General features: G+C 31.3%; 1 protein-coding gene across 1 annotated transcript; it reads left to right on the plus strand.

Annotated features, from left to right (window-relative positions):
- The first annotated feature begins 1228 nt into the window (after nucleotides 1-1228).
- LOC127718814 (uncharacterized) lies at nucleotides 1229-17688 on the plus strand. The gene is made up of 7 exons (XM_052224886.1): nucleotides 1229-1341; nucleotides 4328-4399; nucleotides 5431-5769; nucleotides 6530-6895; nucleotides 8220-8306; nucleotides 13988-14083; nucleotides 17426-17688. Exons 2-7 carry the CDS (start codon nucleotides 4348-4350, stop codon nucleotides 17452-17454), a joined length of 969 nt encoding a protein of 322 aa, XP_052080846.1. The 5' UTR covers nucleotides 1229-1341; nucleotides 4328-4347; the 3' UTR covers nucleotides 17455-17688.
- The last annotated feature ends 365 nt before the right edge of the window (nucleotides 17689-18053 follow it).

Below are 18053 nucleotides of genomic sequence, written 5' to 3' on the forward strand. Positions count from 1 at the left end.
AATTTCCAAAATATATGACCCTTCAGTGTACGATATCGTAAATAGATATTTATATATATATAATTGCCATAGATTTGAAATCATTGTAAGATATAGCATATGTCCCAGATTTTAACGTGTCATTTAAACCAATTCTTTAAAAAATTGAGTTGGCTCTAATTATACTTTGAATAGGAATTCATGTTAATTATTGAGATAAAAAAAGTACATGTAGAACCGTATGGATACTCTATTAACCATATTAGAAACAGTACATACATATTAATGGCGTTCGCTAATCGCATGTACATATCTATTAATTCAAATGAAAATGTGAGTTTCATTTTTCTAAATAATTATCGAAGGAGTACAGATACCATCAGAAATAAGTACCATGACTTTAGCTTTCCACTTTCAATTTACGCCTATATTTTGTTTTCTAGTAATGGGAATGTTTAATGTTTTAAATCATCATTTACCCGTAAAATACAAAAATAATGGAATCTAAAGCGAAATTATACATAATTTGTATTTGTTTTATACGTTATAAGGACAAAGCAGTCGTATCTTTTATCTTCGTGGATTTTTTTCATCGTATGTATCTGCAGATCCAATATTAGTTGAACCTAACAAAATAGCTGTTTCGTGGTTATTTGACTTTAATTTCAAAGATTTATTATATTTCATAGCTCCATACTATAATTTATGTATAAATAATTATATAAGATACAAAAAAAATCTTGAAGAGGAAAAACATTGTCAAAAATGCTATTAGACTTCAAAATTAAAGGAAGAGCGAAAGCGAAGGAATAACGTGTAGCTTAACTTTGAACTTCTCCCCTGACTAGCGGAAACTGCAATTGTGTGGACACTTTATTCAAGATATCCTGAACCATCAAATAAGTCTGTACACAGAACTTTAAACACAGAGAATCATTCTATACGATATATATACACATAGCACACTGGTTTCAAAATAAGAAAAAAGCATTTCATGTTTTCTGCTTGGCAATCAGGAAGATCTCTTGGACATTTTAAAACCAGAGCATTGTTTGGAAGTCCTTAACGAAGGATTTCCCTTCCTAAATTACTGTAGACTGTAAATAGTTTTCCTTCCAAAGTATTAAGTGACATTTCAAATTTTATGAAATCAAAACTTTATTATTGTACATAATATTATATGCATGTTGTCTTTTGTTAATCTCCTTTAGGAGGAAATAAAGTTTGATGATGATGATCTCATTTTCAGAAATGTAAAATTATATTTTTTTTGTTCGTCATTTGGTAGACCAGAGCTCATTAATTGTGCAAGAATGTATACTCACGTCACGAGCGATGACTTAGACCTTATCTGAGAAACAGGTAAAATATGCCTCTTTTTAAAATTTCATGCAATTTTTTTATTAATTAAAATTATCAGTAAAAAATGTTCTACAATCAACACCAGTCATTCAGCTTTCATTAGATATCAAAATCACCAAAATATTCTACTTACTTTGAAAGTAACGCCTATGCCTAGGAACTAATGTATTACTTTCTGATGGGGACCGAATTAGTGGTTAACACCTAAATTGAAAATCTCAATCTAGTCAAGACCATTGTTCGTTTGTTTACAAAATGAAATGTTTACCTATAATTTACACTAATTCAACTATCTTTACATGTGTGTCAAATAAACCACAATACAATATTGCTGAAAGGCGAACATCCGACCATTGTACAAAAAGTAATTCAATATTTATCAAAATAATTGAGCTATTTAGTGTTTAAAACATTTTATTCTAAAGAAGGACAGGTCGTGGGTTGGAAATGGTTGAGATCCCCGAAATATTTGTCAAAATGAAACAATTTCAATACATCTTCTTCGTATATTACTATCCTATGCCACACGTGGAGTAGGATCTGCTTCTCTTTCCAGGGCACCTGAGATCACCCCAGTTTTTTGGTGGAATTCGTGTTGCTCAGTCTTTGGTATTCTATGTTGTGTTTTGTTAACTGTTGTTTGTCTGTTTTTTTATTTTTAGCCATGGTGCTGTCAGTTTATTTTCGACTAATGAGTTTGAATGTCCCTTTGGTATCCTTCGCTTCTCTTTTGCACAAATTTTAAGACTTTTAAGTTTTTTCTTCTAATCTGTGCAGTATCGCATATGATGTATTTGATGTTCCGGCACATATTTAATTGGTCTTTTCATAGATTTTATATATGTTACAGGCGTTTTAGAAATTTTAGCATTTTGTAAAATGCCTGAAAACTTAAGTTTTCTGAAACTATTGTACTTTAAAGCAGTTTTATCTGTGATAATTACTGAATTTTAAAGCTTGCATATTTTAAGACTTTAAATAATTTCTAAACATTCTTCTGAATTATTTAAAATTTCAAGCACTGAACTCCACAATTATTTTCTAGTTCATATACTGTTTGGATGGCAGGATATGTTACACATCTGTCCTGGTTTTTTTATAATCATTGTTTGCAGTTAAATCTGGTCTACAACCACATTTGGTGAAACCCGGACCATGCCACATTAAGCTCTGTCCAATACTTTTTTGAATTTCTGATAAAACATTCCATGTTCGAAAACATAGGGGTTTCCAAATAGCACACACATGAATATCTTCTTTCTCGTGTGTTCCCAAAAGAGTCAAAGACATATTGTGAAGATTTAATTTAGTTGGCTGTGGTTTATAAGTGTATCTCGTTTTTCGTTTTTTATATAGATTAGAGCGTTGGTTTTCCTGTTTGAATTGTTTTACACTAGTCATTTTGGGGCCCTTTATAGCTTGCTGTTCGGTGTGAGCCAAGGCTCCGTGTTGAAGGCCGTACTTTGACCTATAATTGTTTACTTTTTACACATTATGACTTGGATGGAGAGTTGTCTCATTGGCACTCATACCACATCTTCTTATTTATATTTACATCTTTTGGTTTATCGGAGCATTTAAGCGGCTGACAGATCTTTGTTTGACTGGTGATGCATGAATAGTAGGAGACGCTTACCCTGTCGACGCACCCGGTCTCGTTTCTAATGGAGTTCATGCAATTTCCTCTGTTTTGGTTTGTAACGGTGTCTCTTCTTGGTCGATTTACGAAATTTTAACATCAGTAAAAGTACTGTAGCCTTAATCAGATTTCAAAGATCCAAAAATTACCTCGAGTCAGTGAAGAATTAGATGCTCATATCAATGCATCACAATCAACTACGGCCTTGTATGGTCAAACCAATGCTATTAAAGAGAATCCTTTTGGCTGTGCAGGATTTAACAATTCACATTCACATTCTTTCTGAACGGGGACATTACATCTGATGCCTCATGTAAAATCTTTGTGTTCTGCTTCAAATAACACACTTCGGTTTTGAATCTAGATTTTCTAAAAAAAATCGTGTGTAAATTTTGTTCCATCGTAAAAACAGTTTGTTCTTCTGCCATCATGACCAAAGGACCATAAATTGGCTATCTTAGATACACGTGTAATACCACCATTGTTTTTCCACTATTAGTCATTGTTAAATTTGCACTTTTCAAAAAATTGTGCAGAATTTATTTTTGTTTCAAATAAAGAAAAACTTGGCAGGAATAGAGTTTTATCCTGTCCAGTACTACAGAAAAAAATTCACATAACATTTCATTGCATATAAGATAATCACCATCAGTGGAATTTAACCAATCAAATGTTCACCTTTTTTCCTGTGTACAAGCTTCAGTAACCATGTAACCTCAAGTTTCCAAAATATTCTATAGAAACACCAAATTAAAAAAGAATGGTGCTTTGTAGCACCCAAGATATATGTTTATGACTCAGAATTTTTTTACTGCAATGAAATGTAGGATTAATTTCCTACAACTGTCAAATTCAAGGGAATATTTTTTCGACCCTTTTTGGTATGCAACCGAATGTGACGTACTATGATTTGGTGGTATTACACCCACAGAGAGAGTACATTCTAAACGTAATTTCATTAACAAAAACCTAATTAAAGACATACAAACCTTCCCAGGCATTTGAAGAATAAACTAAATTTTACTGAACTATTAGTTACTTAATTTACAAAATTTTGTTTTGGTCATATGTATCTCCAATTATATCCTTTTTTCAATAAATAACCTGAAACATAGCAGGCAATTTTTTGAATTGCGTTTTAAAACTTCAGTCATTTTACAAAATTACAGTATTTCTTTCGTTACTATGTGTTCAGATGTTGGAATTTTTTTTTATATTCTGCATCATTCTTTCGTTTTTTGTTGTTGATAATTTTAATTTTTTTTTTATCTGTTTTGTATGTTTTATTGTTTTTATTTTGTCCAATTTAGTATCAATAATTCATATATTTTGTACATTTGTTTACAGATTGTGTATGCTCCTTAAAAATGGCCGGACTATATATAGCAACGATAATAATATATACCTTTTTTTATGCAAGTATGTTCTTTTAAGATAGCATTTGCAATTCATAACCGGATTATTACATTCCCTGTTTTCTACAGCTTTCACAAGTTTTTGATTTGAATTTTGTTGGTGCATGTCAATCCTAGAAGGTCTCCGTTTGCTATAGTATTTAACGAATTAAACAAGATAAACTATTTGGTAGCATCTTCACAAAAAGCGTAAACATATGAGCAATACCGTCAAAGATAAACTCTGTTCGATTTCAGAGAAACAAAGAAAATGTGAGACAATAATATGAAAATGGGAAGTTGTGGTATGAATGCCACTTTCCACCAGAGACCAAATGACGTGAATGTAAGCAACTAAAGGTCACTATAAGATTTTCAACAATGAGCAAAATTCATGCCGTATAGTAAGCTTTAAAATCCCCCGATACGACAAAATGTTATACAATTCAAAGGAAAAAAACTATTTTTATTTATGATAAAACAATCCATCGAAAAACAAATATGGTAGACAGCAACCACTAAATTACATGCTCCTGACTTTGGACAGGTGCATGAAAAATGTGACGGGGTTGAAAATAATTGTGAGCGCTTAACCCCCCTGCGAAATTTGGACTGTGAAGAAACAGCACAACAAGAGAACAAAGTGTAAACTAAGTTGGAAGGTCTTGTGTCATCAAAAAAGTACCAGTAACAAAAAGACACAATAGGAACCATCTTATAATATATCCAATATGTTGCACTATCTGTAGCATGTTTATGCTTCTAAATTCATAGACATATAAAATGCCTCATTTTAAAGGGTTTATAAATAAAAAAAAATGTTAAAAAATAGTTTTAGAAATAACGAAGGAATGTGGAAACATCAAAGTAAAAGAAATAGCGCAAGCTGGCTCTAAAGCTAGTTGCAACTACTGCCTGGGAAAACTAGAAAATGTATAATCTTGTAAAACAAAACAAAAACGAAAAGCATTAAGAAAATATTCAATTAGCGTTTAAACTGAACTAGACAAACCATTATTGTGTCATTTATAAGTGTTTTAATTGTGTTATATTTAGCGTTCGCCTTAGAAAGACCATTTAACAATGCCCAGTATTTAAGGAGCAAAATATTAGACGGCAAATTTTTCCTGAAATGCAACATTTCAGCATCGGACAGGATTTTTAAAATATTCGCTCCTTCTAACAGATTTTATGGATTCTGTCAAAAAGGAAGCTTAAAGCGATGGATGTGTTCGGGCGGCAACATTATACCTCATATGGAATCTAATATAATGACTGTGGAAGTAAACATACGAATTTCAAAAGAAAATTGTGGAGAATGGAAATGCATTCATGGCGGAAAGCAAGATACTGTTAATATTAAATCAGTTGAAAAATTATGCAATATTATGAGAGGTATGTGAATTTTGTTAATGAGAATTATTTTGATTTGAAAAAGTTTTGAAAAACCTTCTTTCCTTCAAAATGAAATAAAACATTTTAAGTATCAATGACAAATGGCGATTTGGTGTATAACCCAATGAGACAGATCCCTGACACAAGATAATGTTAAAAACACGTTATCGAGGGGCCAACATGCAGTGTTCAACAATTGAGTCTAGGCATTGGGGAAAATCAATCTTTACAACAGCAAATATAAAAAACAATACACGTTTCTTGGGTGAGAAATCTACTGTGTTTTACATAATTTTTCAAACCTACACTATTTCATCTCTGAAAATCTTATTTATAGAATTACTAATCGAAGATATCAAATATAGAAAAAATATTAAACGAGTGACCAATGAACACATTAATTCACGAATGCGCGTAGTGCATGAGGTAATTATCAGTGTTGTTTGGTCACGAGTTGAATATTTTTTACGATATTTGAAGTCTTTGATTAGATTTTCTCATTATTACATTAACAATGGAAGAAATTGTTCGCTTTGAGGCGACGTCATCGACAACGTCTTGACAACACCTATTGTTGTATGACGTCAGAGGAGTGAAATAGCCGAGTTTATTTGGAATTATCGGTTTTTATTTCCCTAGAAAATCACGATAATTCATTGCAACCAATGTACTATTTTTATTTGTTATTGTTTGAAATATATTAATTAATGTACAGGTCAATATATTTACGTCCATAATTAATTTGTTTTATGATTTATAGATGTAGAAAGAAAACCAGAGTTTAAAGGCGTCGCTTTGAAGTATTATAGATTAAAGACAGTCTTTAAATTCTCTTGCATCATCTTTCAGCGACCAATAGGAAACACTGTGAATTTTCTTGTAAATTATACAACTGTAGATAGTCTACGCTTTTACAACAACAGATGTTACAATAAAAACAGAGCATGCACTGCCAGAACTGATATCTGTGGGTGTTCTTACACAGACAATGTTTTTACAATGAGATATGTACTTGAAAAGACGGGGTCAGTTTACATTAATACAACTTTTGGAGTTCAAATGATATTAACCGGAAATAATGGAAAGGGAGTCCAATTGACATTATTACGGGTGTATGATGGCAAAGGTTTGTACAACTAATAAATCAAGAAACCATTGCTGTTTGTAAGGCCACCCACAAACAAAGACCCGGTCGGAAAGAACATACTAGAACGTATTAGATATCTTGAACCAAAAGGTTCCTACGTATAGCTGTATCTTTGTCAATAGGTGAAATATTTGGGTAGTTTTGGTATCAAATGAAAGCTTGGGGACTTTGGATCACTGTAGAACCCTTGTTGAAAGTATATAAAATTATAATAGGAGGGCACATTTGCCCTGTTGTTCAGATCAGAAGTACCTGTTTTGTACTATCAAACTTCCGGGAACCAGTACCCTCTAATATACAATTAAAGGTATGTTGAATTTTTCAGCACAAGTCAGAATAAGGTATAGTTTTGACATGAAATGATTGCCACTTTCTTTGAACTTAAGACAAAATAGCCATTAATGCTTTTAATTGCAGAATTTAACATAGAAAGCAATGGGGCTATGAATTAGTGTTGTTTTTTTTTTACCTTAAGTAGAAAATGGTGGATAAAACCTTGTTCTATAGTTACCCAAACCTCTCACTTGTTTGACAGTCGCATCGAATTCCATTATATTGACAACAATGTGTGAGCAAAACAAGCAGACACAGCTGTCAACATTGGGTTATAATCTTAATCACTATAAAAACAAACAACAAAGAAAAACAAAATGACTAAGACAGGCTATAGACAAAGAAAATAGAAAAAAATGGAAGACAAGAATACAAATAACCATAGCACACTAACGGAATGCATAAATACCGAGCCATGTCAAAAGGATATTACCAAAAATGGACTAAATAGTCTATTTTTCTTTAAGGAGTGGTGTGATCTGTTTGTCAAATGATTTTTGTCATTCCTGAAATCCTTTTTTATGAATTATCTACTAGACTGCAATGGCACGAAATGAGTTTGAAGAAATTAACATTCAAATTTCAAAATAAAACAAAATAATCAAAGTTTGACTCACCGAAAATGATATTGGCTTATAGCACTACCCGTGCCAAAAGAGTATTTGCACTTGATGCGTGTTCTATCTTTATCTTTCAGTTTTTAAAACTTGGTGATCATCTGTGATCATAATTTTTGCTAATTTTGCAAGATCTTTCCTTAAAATAATCCCTAGCAATCTTTAACCCTGACAACACTCTTTAGCTGTGTGAAAAATATAGCTTACATTTTCATTTTAGACTATCAAAAAGAGTGATTACATAAACATGATATTATAAATACGGGGTGTAGATTCATAATTAGCGAATTTTCGGGCAGAGCGGATAGCACAATATTAGGAGGATCACCTTAAGTAAGTCATTTCTGTTTCAGAGTTTGGAAAGCTTCAGACCGTAACGGTTCCAAATGCACATGTGCACATACCAGATGTAGAGACAGTCAATAAAGATGATAACAATGGTGAGTTGCATAGAATTGAGACCAAATGACGAAGAAGGTTAACAACTTTAGGTCATCGTACGGCATTCAACAATGAGCAAAACCCATACCGCATATTAAGCTTTAATATACCCCGAAAGGATAAATGCAAAATAGTCTAATCGAGAAAACTAACGGCCTGATTTATGAACAAAACAATAAACGAAAAAGACAATCACTGAATTACAGGCTCCTGACTTGGGAAAGTCACAAAAAGAATGTTGCGGGGTTAAGGTAGCAATACACAGTTAGAAGTTTAGTTTCGCAATTTGGCCATGGTGATATTTTTAAATATGAAAATTTGTGTACAATAAAATTGATTTTTAGATAGCTGAAGAATAATATAGCCTTTTAAGTGGGTTTATATGAATATCAAGATTGTTTTTGCATGTTTTATAGGCCATTTTTCTGTTTGAAAGTCCGTATTTTCACATCCATACCGCCCATAGGTCCATTATTAGTTTAGTGTTTTTCAACAAAGATTTGTCCCTTGAACTTTTCAATTCAATTTTATGGAAAAATGAGGTTAAATGTATATTATTTTTTTAGACCTCTTAATAGATAAAGATCTATGGTTTCAGGAAAGGTATCACTATAATGGATTGAAATTCTCTTTTGAACCAAATTTTGGGGACTTTTGTGACATTTTTTCATCTCCCTTTTTGCAATATTTTGTATCAAATTAATACAGATTCTGAAATCTAGTTAAAAGCCGGTAAAAATAGAGGAAGAAAACACAGAGAGGTTTCCATGCATATACTACAGAAGATAAAAGTTAAACAATTTTCAAATAGATTACCCTTTAGTTTTTTGTTAATTTTACATTCAAGTAGGAAGGGTTTTTCGTCCTCCAGCAAGTTGCACAGTTTACATATTCTACCCTTTCAAGTAACTTTATAATAGCGACCCTTTTCTATTTCTTAATTATGGTCACTAATTCTCAACCAATTTAAGCATTTCTTATAAATAAACTCACCATAGATACCAGTATTGAAATTTTGTATTTGCGCCAGACGCGCGTTTCGTCTATAAAAGACTCATAACAAGTTCATTGGAAGCTAAATAAAATTCCCTATCCAAGCTATGTTTTAAATTTTTATAAAGTAATAGTTTACTATTTTTATCATAACTATTTATTCTATTTTCAAAGATTTTTTTTATATTTTTCTTTGAATTTATTTTTTAGCTCCACGGGGCCCGAAGGGCCCCATGTGAGCTGATGCCATCACTTGGCGTCCGTCGTCTGTCGTCGTCGTCGTCGTCGTAAACTATTTCAAGAATCTTCTCCTCTGAAACTACTGGGCCAAATACCTTCACTTTAACTGAATGTTCTTTAGTGTATCTAGTTTATAAATTATATCCGAAGTTTTGATCCATCAACAAACATGGCTGCCATGGCTAAAAAAAGAACATAGGGGTCAAATGCAGTTTTTGGCTTATATCTCAAAAACTAAAGCATTTAGAGCATATCTGACATGGGGTAAAATTGTTCAATATGTCAAGATCTGTCAGCTCTGAAATTTTCAGACGAACCAAACAAACCATTGTTGGGTTGCTGCCACTAAATTGGTAATTTTAAGGAAATTTTGCAGTTTTTGGTTATCTTGAATATTATTGAAGATAAAGATAAATTGTAAACAGCAAAAATATTCAGCAAAGTAAGATCTACAAAAAAGTTTTATATGACTAAAATTGTCAATTGATCCCTTAAAGAGTAATTGCCCTTTAAGGACAATTTTACACAATTTGTTCATCATGTTTGCTAACATTTAAAAATCTTCTCCTCTGAAACTACTGGGCCTAATACGTCTAAACTTTAACTGAATGTTCATTAGGGTAATTGGTTCATAAATTGTATCCGAAGTTTTGATCCATTAACAAACATGGCCGTCATGGCTAAAATTAGAACATAGGGGTCAAATGCAGTTTTTGGCTTTTATCTCAAAAACTAGAGCAGTTAGTGCAAAAGTGACATGAAGTTAAAGTGATGAATAAGTCAAAATCTATCTGCTATGAAAATTTTTTCAGACAAATTGGAACACCCATTGTAGGGTTACTGTTGGAAGTAGTTTATTTTTATGAAATTTTACTGTTTTTTGGTTATTATCTTTAATATTATAATAGATAGAGAGAAAGTGTAAATAGCAAAAATGTTCAGCTCAGTAAGATCTACAAATAAGTTAAAATAGTCAATTGACTCCTTAAGGAGTTATTGCCCTTGAAACGTTTATTTTTTACATTTTTTTGTGCAAGTCTATTACTTTTTCAAAAATCTTCTTCTCTGAAACTACTGGGTCAAATACTTCCACACTTTAACTGAATGCTCTTTAGGGTATCTAGCTTATAAATTGTATCCGAAGTTTTGATCCATCAACAAACATGGCCGCCATGGCTAAAAATAGAACATAGGGGACAAAAGCAGTTTTTGGCTTATATCTCAAAAACTACAGCAGTGAGATCAAAAGTGAAAGAGAGTTAAAGTGATAAATGGGTCATGATCTATCTGTTATGAAATTTTCAGACGAGTTCGACAACCCATTGTTGGGTTACTGTTGGAAATAGTTTATTTTTATTAAATTTTACTGTTTTTGGTTATTTTCTTTAATATTATAATAGATAGAGAGAAAATATAAATTGCAATAAATGCTCAGCTAAGTAAGATCTACAAATAAGTCAACATGATCAAAATAGTCAATTGACCCCTTGAGGAGTTATTGCCCTTAAAACGTTTTTTTTTTGTGAACGTCCAATAACTTTTCAAAAATCTTCTCCTCTGAAACTACTTTGCCAAATACTTAAAAACTTCAATTGAATGTTTCTTAGGGTATCTAGTTTATAGATTGTATTCAGGGATTTGATCCATTCAAAAACATGGCGGCAGTTTCTAAAAATAGAACATAGGTGTCAAATGAAGTTTTTGGCTTTCATCTCAAAAACTAAAGCAGTAAGAGCAAAACTGACATAGGTCAAACAGGTTTAGATCTACCTGTCAAGTAATCTTCAGACCAATAGGACAACTTATTGTTGGGTTACTATCCAGAAATAGTTAATTTTTAGGAAATTTTACAGTTTTGGGTTATGTTTTATCTTTAATATTATTATAGAAAGAGAGAAAGTGTTAATGACAAAATTGTTCGGCAAAGTAAGATCTACAAATAAGTCAAATGCCTGAAACTGAAATTACAGCCAGGTGAGCGATATCAGGCTTTCATGAGCCTCTTGTTAATCAAAGGCTTGTTAGATTTTATTTCATTAAAGTCCCTTTAATTATTAGCTTTATCTAAAAGGTCTGGATTGGGTGAAATATTCTTGGCATATGTATATCAAGTCACAATAATAACATATACGAAGAAGCATAAAATGTTGGGTTTTTTTTTTTGGCCCAGATAAATTTGCTTCATACAAAGTAAAAAAAATAAAAATACCGAATTCCAAGGAAATTCAAAAGGGAAAGTCCCTTATCAAATGGCAAAATCAAAAGATCAAACATATCAAACGAATGGAAAACAACTGCTATATTCCTGACTTGGTACAACCATTTCCTTATGTAGAAAATTGTGGTTTTAATCTGGTTTTATAGCTAGCTAAACCTCTAACTTGTATGACAGTTGCATAGAATTCCATTATATTTTGATAAGAATGTGTTTTAATCTTAACCACTATTAAAACAAACAACTATTTCAACATATAAAAACAAAATGGCATATGGATACTCTATAGACAAAGCACATACGCAAAAATGAAAGACAAGAATACAAACAGTGGCCATAACACAATAACACAATGGCGGGATGTATAAATACCGAGTCACGCCAAAAGGATACTTCCAATAATGAACAGTAAAGGTTAAAAATATACAAAGACAAATAAAAAAAAAACACCTCACTATAACACGTAATTGAGATGAAACACAAAGTCAATACCTAGAATAGATATTATAATATAGTTTTATATGATTTATATATCTATAAAAAATATTTTGATTGGACCGTTATAATTTTTTTCCTGGTTTACACTTTGGTAGAACATGTTTAACTTACAGAAATTTCAGTTGTCACCTAATATATAAACACTTTGGCGAATTTAACTGTGATATATCAAGAGGAAAATAAAAAAAAAGTTTTTTTATGAAACGATGAAAAAAATTTAGGGGAAGACATCGGAGATTTTACGAAACGAAACGCGAAACACGGTTAATTCATGAAGTTCCAAAAAATTTGAAATTAAAAAAAAAAAATATTTAGGTTGGAAACTATAAGGATTCAACATATTTTCTCTAGATATTATAAATAGATAAACTGTGCCACTCACTTAGTAATACAAACCTCACATAAAAGTCTTTCGAATTTTTATTACGTTTGTGAGTTAACCCTCCAAGGCTACACATCAATAGTCATATGAACGCACGTGTTTAATCCTGTAATAACCTGGCAATTACTGCTTTTCTGCAAAGGGAAACGTGTTTATTTTATACAATATTTGTTATTGGTGACGGGAAAATTCCGAACTGTTATGCTTTTCAGCACTTGTTGATTTTGGTATTGTCTTTGTAAGGGCATAGAGTTGTGACAATAATTACACTCATGAAATAGAAAGGGTAATGTTTTAAGTCAATGATATTGTATTAGTATATTTCACCTAATAATGTTTTGTCTTAAAAAAATCGTCTATAAATGCACCTGAGATATTATAATAGTCTTAATTCTTTTTACATAAACGGTAATTTGTTTAAACATGATGATTCAAACTTTACTATTCGAAACCCCTTTGTTTCAACAGTTTCCTTGTCAGCAGCAACAATCTATATCAAGACACTCATGATAAGAAACGCAAGTCCTGGAAAACTTGGAGATATATGTAGGCGCGGCTGGAATGTTGCTACACAGTTCACAATATATAAAATATTTATAACTGTTGAAACAAGGAGGTTTCGAATTATAGCTTAAGATGTTAAGGCCAGTTCTCAACCGACCCGCATCAAAATATCAATTAGACTTATCTGTACCTTGCGGTATCCTTTATTTCAAGTTCAATGGGATAGATGCGATCAACATAGTCACCAAAGCGGCACGTAAGGTTTCGTATGAAAGTTCATGTACAAAGTCTGACTCGTACATATAAGAAGAGGAGCACATTTGATTCTTATAGTAATGCCGATTCTTTAAGGAAAAACACATCCTTCAAACGAAACAATTCAAATAGGATGCCAACCGAAACGTCAAGCATCGTTATAAGGTTAGTTTAAGATAACCTTTTTAATTGATTTGATATACAAACGCAAACGATTTTGTTTTTAGATTTGTTTGGAACTGACCGATCTTTAAAAGGGAGATGTTTTATATTTGATTTATTAATGATGAAGGATATCGCCTATATTGGAGGCAACAAGGCCTATGCTCACAAAGAAAAGTTTCAGTCAGGATCGTTTCCTCTTTTTATCTTTTCCTATGCTAACTGATCTGAAAAGTATTTGATTGGCAATACACGAAATGGTATAGGTGTACGCTTGTATAAGTTATAATGGACATTTGTAACAAGGGTTTCCAAACATAATTTTTGCAATGAACTAAGTTTTCGTGTTGATTTGATCTCTCTCTCTCTCTCTCTCTCTCTCTCTCTCTCTCTCACACACACACACACACATATGTGTTTTTTTCTTGCAGGTACGGGAATACATAATTTTCTGCTGTTCATTCTCTTATCTTGGATTGCAGTTGGTGTCTTTTGGATACTTATCGCTGTACTCGTCAAATGCAGAGGTAAGAAACTTTTGTGCGTTCTTAATTTTAAACATTGGTATTTAAGTTTAGTCGATTGTCGCTGTGGCCTGCTAAATTTTAACTTTTAGCCAATCTACCAGGGACACATTATTTAAGTAAAACGGTTTATATTTATGTCTTTCCCGTAAGCACTTTATCTTCAGCTTTGCAGTACTCATAAACAACAGTAGGAAATTACTTTCGTTGATATGATAACAACGGAGCAACAAGTTAAATATCCATTTGCGAAATCACCATACATGAAAAAAAGAATTTGCATATGATACAGACGGATATCTAGCTGAAGTTAATCAATAGAAATGAAACTCATAATTCAAAGTTAATTCGCCAAATTGTCATATATGGATTGTGTACATCTGCTTATATATAAGGTCAGACTACATACCAGGGACCACATGAAGTTGATGCAATTAACAATAGGTCACCATACGTCCTTCGACAATTAGCAAATCCCATACCGTATAGTAATTAAAGGCAACAGTAGTATACCGCTGTTCAATAGTCTTAAGTCGATTAAACTATAAAGTCCCCGAAATAACATAGATCAAGTGCCCAAGATATTGGATTCGATTTTCATTTCCAATACACCTAGTCATTAGTCTCCTGGTTAATTACACTAAATAATTAATTAATAGCACTATCAAAATAATACATGATTTTTAGGGGTTTTTTTTTCTCTTTTTTTTTAATATTCATTAATAATTTTTTGTCAAGTCGCAATAAGTTGTAATTGCCTATAGTTTTTTTTTAACCCTATTATTTTGTGAAACTAGTATTTTAATATTTCATTCGGATTTTAAGACAATATAAGAAATTTAAAACATAGTGCAACAGATGCTGCGACAAAATAATGCGTTTACCTTCAAAGGTTTTAAAAATGTACACCAATGTAATGTTCGCTGTATATTTAGTCCTTATTCCGTTAGTAACAATAGACATTATGTTGGATATTTGTCTATTTGTAAATGTTACGCAAATGCACACAAAGTTCAACATTTTCATATTATTTACAATCATGTCAATGTTTTTCAAAAATTGCATTTACTAAATTATCTAAAAGGTAATATTTGAGCTGCTTTACATACTTTGGCGAAGTTTTTAGAGACCGGAAATTAAAGAAAATGATAAATTCTCTTTAAATCAAAAAAAAATTGTCTTTTTTTATCTTAATTCACTCAGGAAAGTTAACATAAGTACAAGCAAATGTAATGTTTTTTTAATTTAAAACTTAAAGAAATTTGTCCATGCATTAGAAATGAGTGTGTAATCACAACCTTTATCAAGTTGGGTCAACATTATATATTTCTTCATATACAATTTTCTTAAACTTTGCCAAACTGTACACTTAATCATGCTTTTTTTTTTTTTTTTTTTTTTTTTTTTTTAAATATAATAAAAAGTATAGGTCTGCATGTTATTTTTCAAACTACCTGTCATACAAATTTGACCAATTATATAAAGATAATTAATAGAAAAAAAAACTCTTTGTGATTAAAAAGTATACTATGAGAAAGATTTTTTTAAATATGAGAAGATAGGTTTTATAATATGCTTTAAGAAAGTAAAAAGACAAAATGTCTTACACATTAATTGCGAATCTGTCTTAAAACTTGCAGATTTAAGTAAAGAACTAGACCGTTAGTGTACTGCTATTTATTATCCAAGATGGCGGTATACAGTTAATTTACCTTAAATTGGCGAATATATTAGATTGAAAAGTATTAATTTATTATGGTGCCTGTAAGTTCGCGGTTGAAAATATTTGGTAACGTCAGATATAAACAACGTTGCACAGGTCTCCTCTATCTTATTGTATCTCATTTATACATAATATACTAGATATTTGTCATTGAAATATCTAGTATAATCCATGTTTGTTTATTTAATTTTCATATGTGTTTGATTATAAATCTAAGAAAGCTAGTTATTCCTTTTTTTAGTATCTAGTATAACAAAGAGTTATTAACAGAACCATCACTTTGGGTACATCAATACAGGTGTAGCAAACATGAACATTTAAATTGAGTAATGCTGTAATACTTACGATACTGTAGAATTTATTTGGAATACGGAAGGAAAACAATGATTTATGAAAGAGTAAAATATATTTATGATATGACAATTCGGTGAGGATTTACAGTGGTGCTAAATGTATAAATAATATCGAAATTCAACATTAGTTTGCGACGGAACTAAATAGATTTGAATTCGTCATGCAGTGTACTTATTATCTTTAAGAAGCTGAGGGAATGATATACGCACATTCGTCATTGATAATAACTTGTCAATGTTTACCTTACAGAACATACATTTTGTAATGATTTAGTACAACAATGCTTCAGTAAATTTTTACGAAATGGACAGCACTTGCTACCGCCAGATCAGTTATTGTCAATGTGTTCTATTATAATAATAATAATAATAATAATAATAATAATAATAATAATAATAAATTCTTTTAAATATTTAAAGAGGGTAACTCAATTAGAACTTATTTTCATTGAGACCCTCAAACAAAATACATGAATACAGTTTACATTCATTCATACCTGGGACTAATATATATATTTCATAATTACTCTAAATATCAGCACAACAATGTTAAATCTGCAAATTTGCAGAAGCAAATTTTTGTTCTTCCCTCGCCGGGATTCAAACTCCCGGCGAGGAACTCATGCTTTGGGGGATATCGTGACAATACCGCCTGCACTGTGGCTAGCGCTCTAGACCACTCGGCCACCTACACTGAACAATCAATCAATCAAGAATTTTCAAGAAAATTACAGTAAAATTGTTTCTTGGATAGTTTCACACTACAGCATTTTTTATATTTTTTTTTTTTGTAAATGGTAAATCATTCCATACCTTGATTGCCGAATAATGAAATGATTGGGTTTTTTTCAATTAGTATTTTGTATTGGAACAAATAGATCGTTATTAGAGACAGATCGTAAGTTGTAGTGTTGAACATCATTATTATTTAGCATTGATAAGTAATCGGGTATTTGTCCATTTACAATTTTATACATTAGAATTGAGTGTTGGTATTTTACTCTTCTGTAATGGATAGCCATTTTAAAGAAGAAAACATAAAATATGATGGAACAGAAATATCACATTTAAGTATAATTCTTGCTACTCTTTTCTGAAGTTTTATGATTCTATTTGAATCTTTTTGTAGCTATCATTTCCTGTGATGAATTATCCTTCTCCCCTTTTTTTTTTTTTTTTTTTTTTTAGATATAAAAATATATGTTAAAATATTAAGCTCTAAACCAGAACAGAGTTGGTCATGTAATTATGTAAAATATTTTTTTTCAGGTTCTTTCAAAGATACAAAATTCCAGTAAATCAATAGGATTGCATAAAGGAGCAAGAAACTCATTTACTTTTTGTTGTCAAAACCCTTGAGAGAAGTTAAGACGGACAGAATCGCCAACATCGGTCCAACAATACAAATAGTTTCTATAAAACCGAATGATGTCAGAATGTGAAAACGAAAATAAAAATAAATGTTGACGGTATCAATATCTGTAACTGTTATGAAACCGCTTTTATGTACATTAAAATGTCTTCCTAGAATATATGATTGTTAGCTTATTCATTCTTGCTTGATTTAGCAAAAATTCAAAAGTAAAAATCGTGACTTCCAAAACATGTCCTTCAATGATGAATCGGTACATAACGATGAATGATCGTGAAAGAATATTGTGATCGGATCGTGAATCATCCGATATCGGATCATGAAGGATATTTTTAAGTGAAGACACATAAAAGATCATTATTCAATCTTATTTATTAAATCAAAGAACATACGTTGTAAAAAATAAAGATGTCAGTCAAAATGGTTCAACCTTACGTTAATGTCTGATAGGGCATTCACTGTTTTGACAAATCTTCAAAAGGCAGATTGATCATCTACATGTCAATGCTTACAAATTATAGTCCT

This window comes from Mytilus californianus, unplaced genomic scaffold (assembly GCF_021869535.1).
Source record: "Mytilus californianus isolate M0D057914Y unplaced genomic scaffold, xbMytCali1.0.p SCAF_10, whole genome shotgun sequence".
Taxonomy (NCBI): Eukaryota; Metazoa; Mollusca; class Bivalvia; order Mytilida; family Mytilidae; genus Mytilus; species Mytilus californianus.

Coding starts and splice junctions, on each gene's coding strand:
- LOC127718814 (XM_052224886.1), top strand. CDS start 4,348: ATGGCCGGACTATATATAGCAACGATAATAATATATACCTTTTTTTAT. Junction 4,400..5,430: donor ATATACCTTTTTTTATGCAA/GTATGTTCTTTT, acceptor TGTTATATTTAG/CGTTCGCCTTAGAAAGACCA. Junction 14,084..17,425: donor TGTACTCGTCAAATGCAGAG/GTAAGAAACTTT, acceptor ATTTTTTTTCAG/GTTCTTTCAAAGATACAAAA.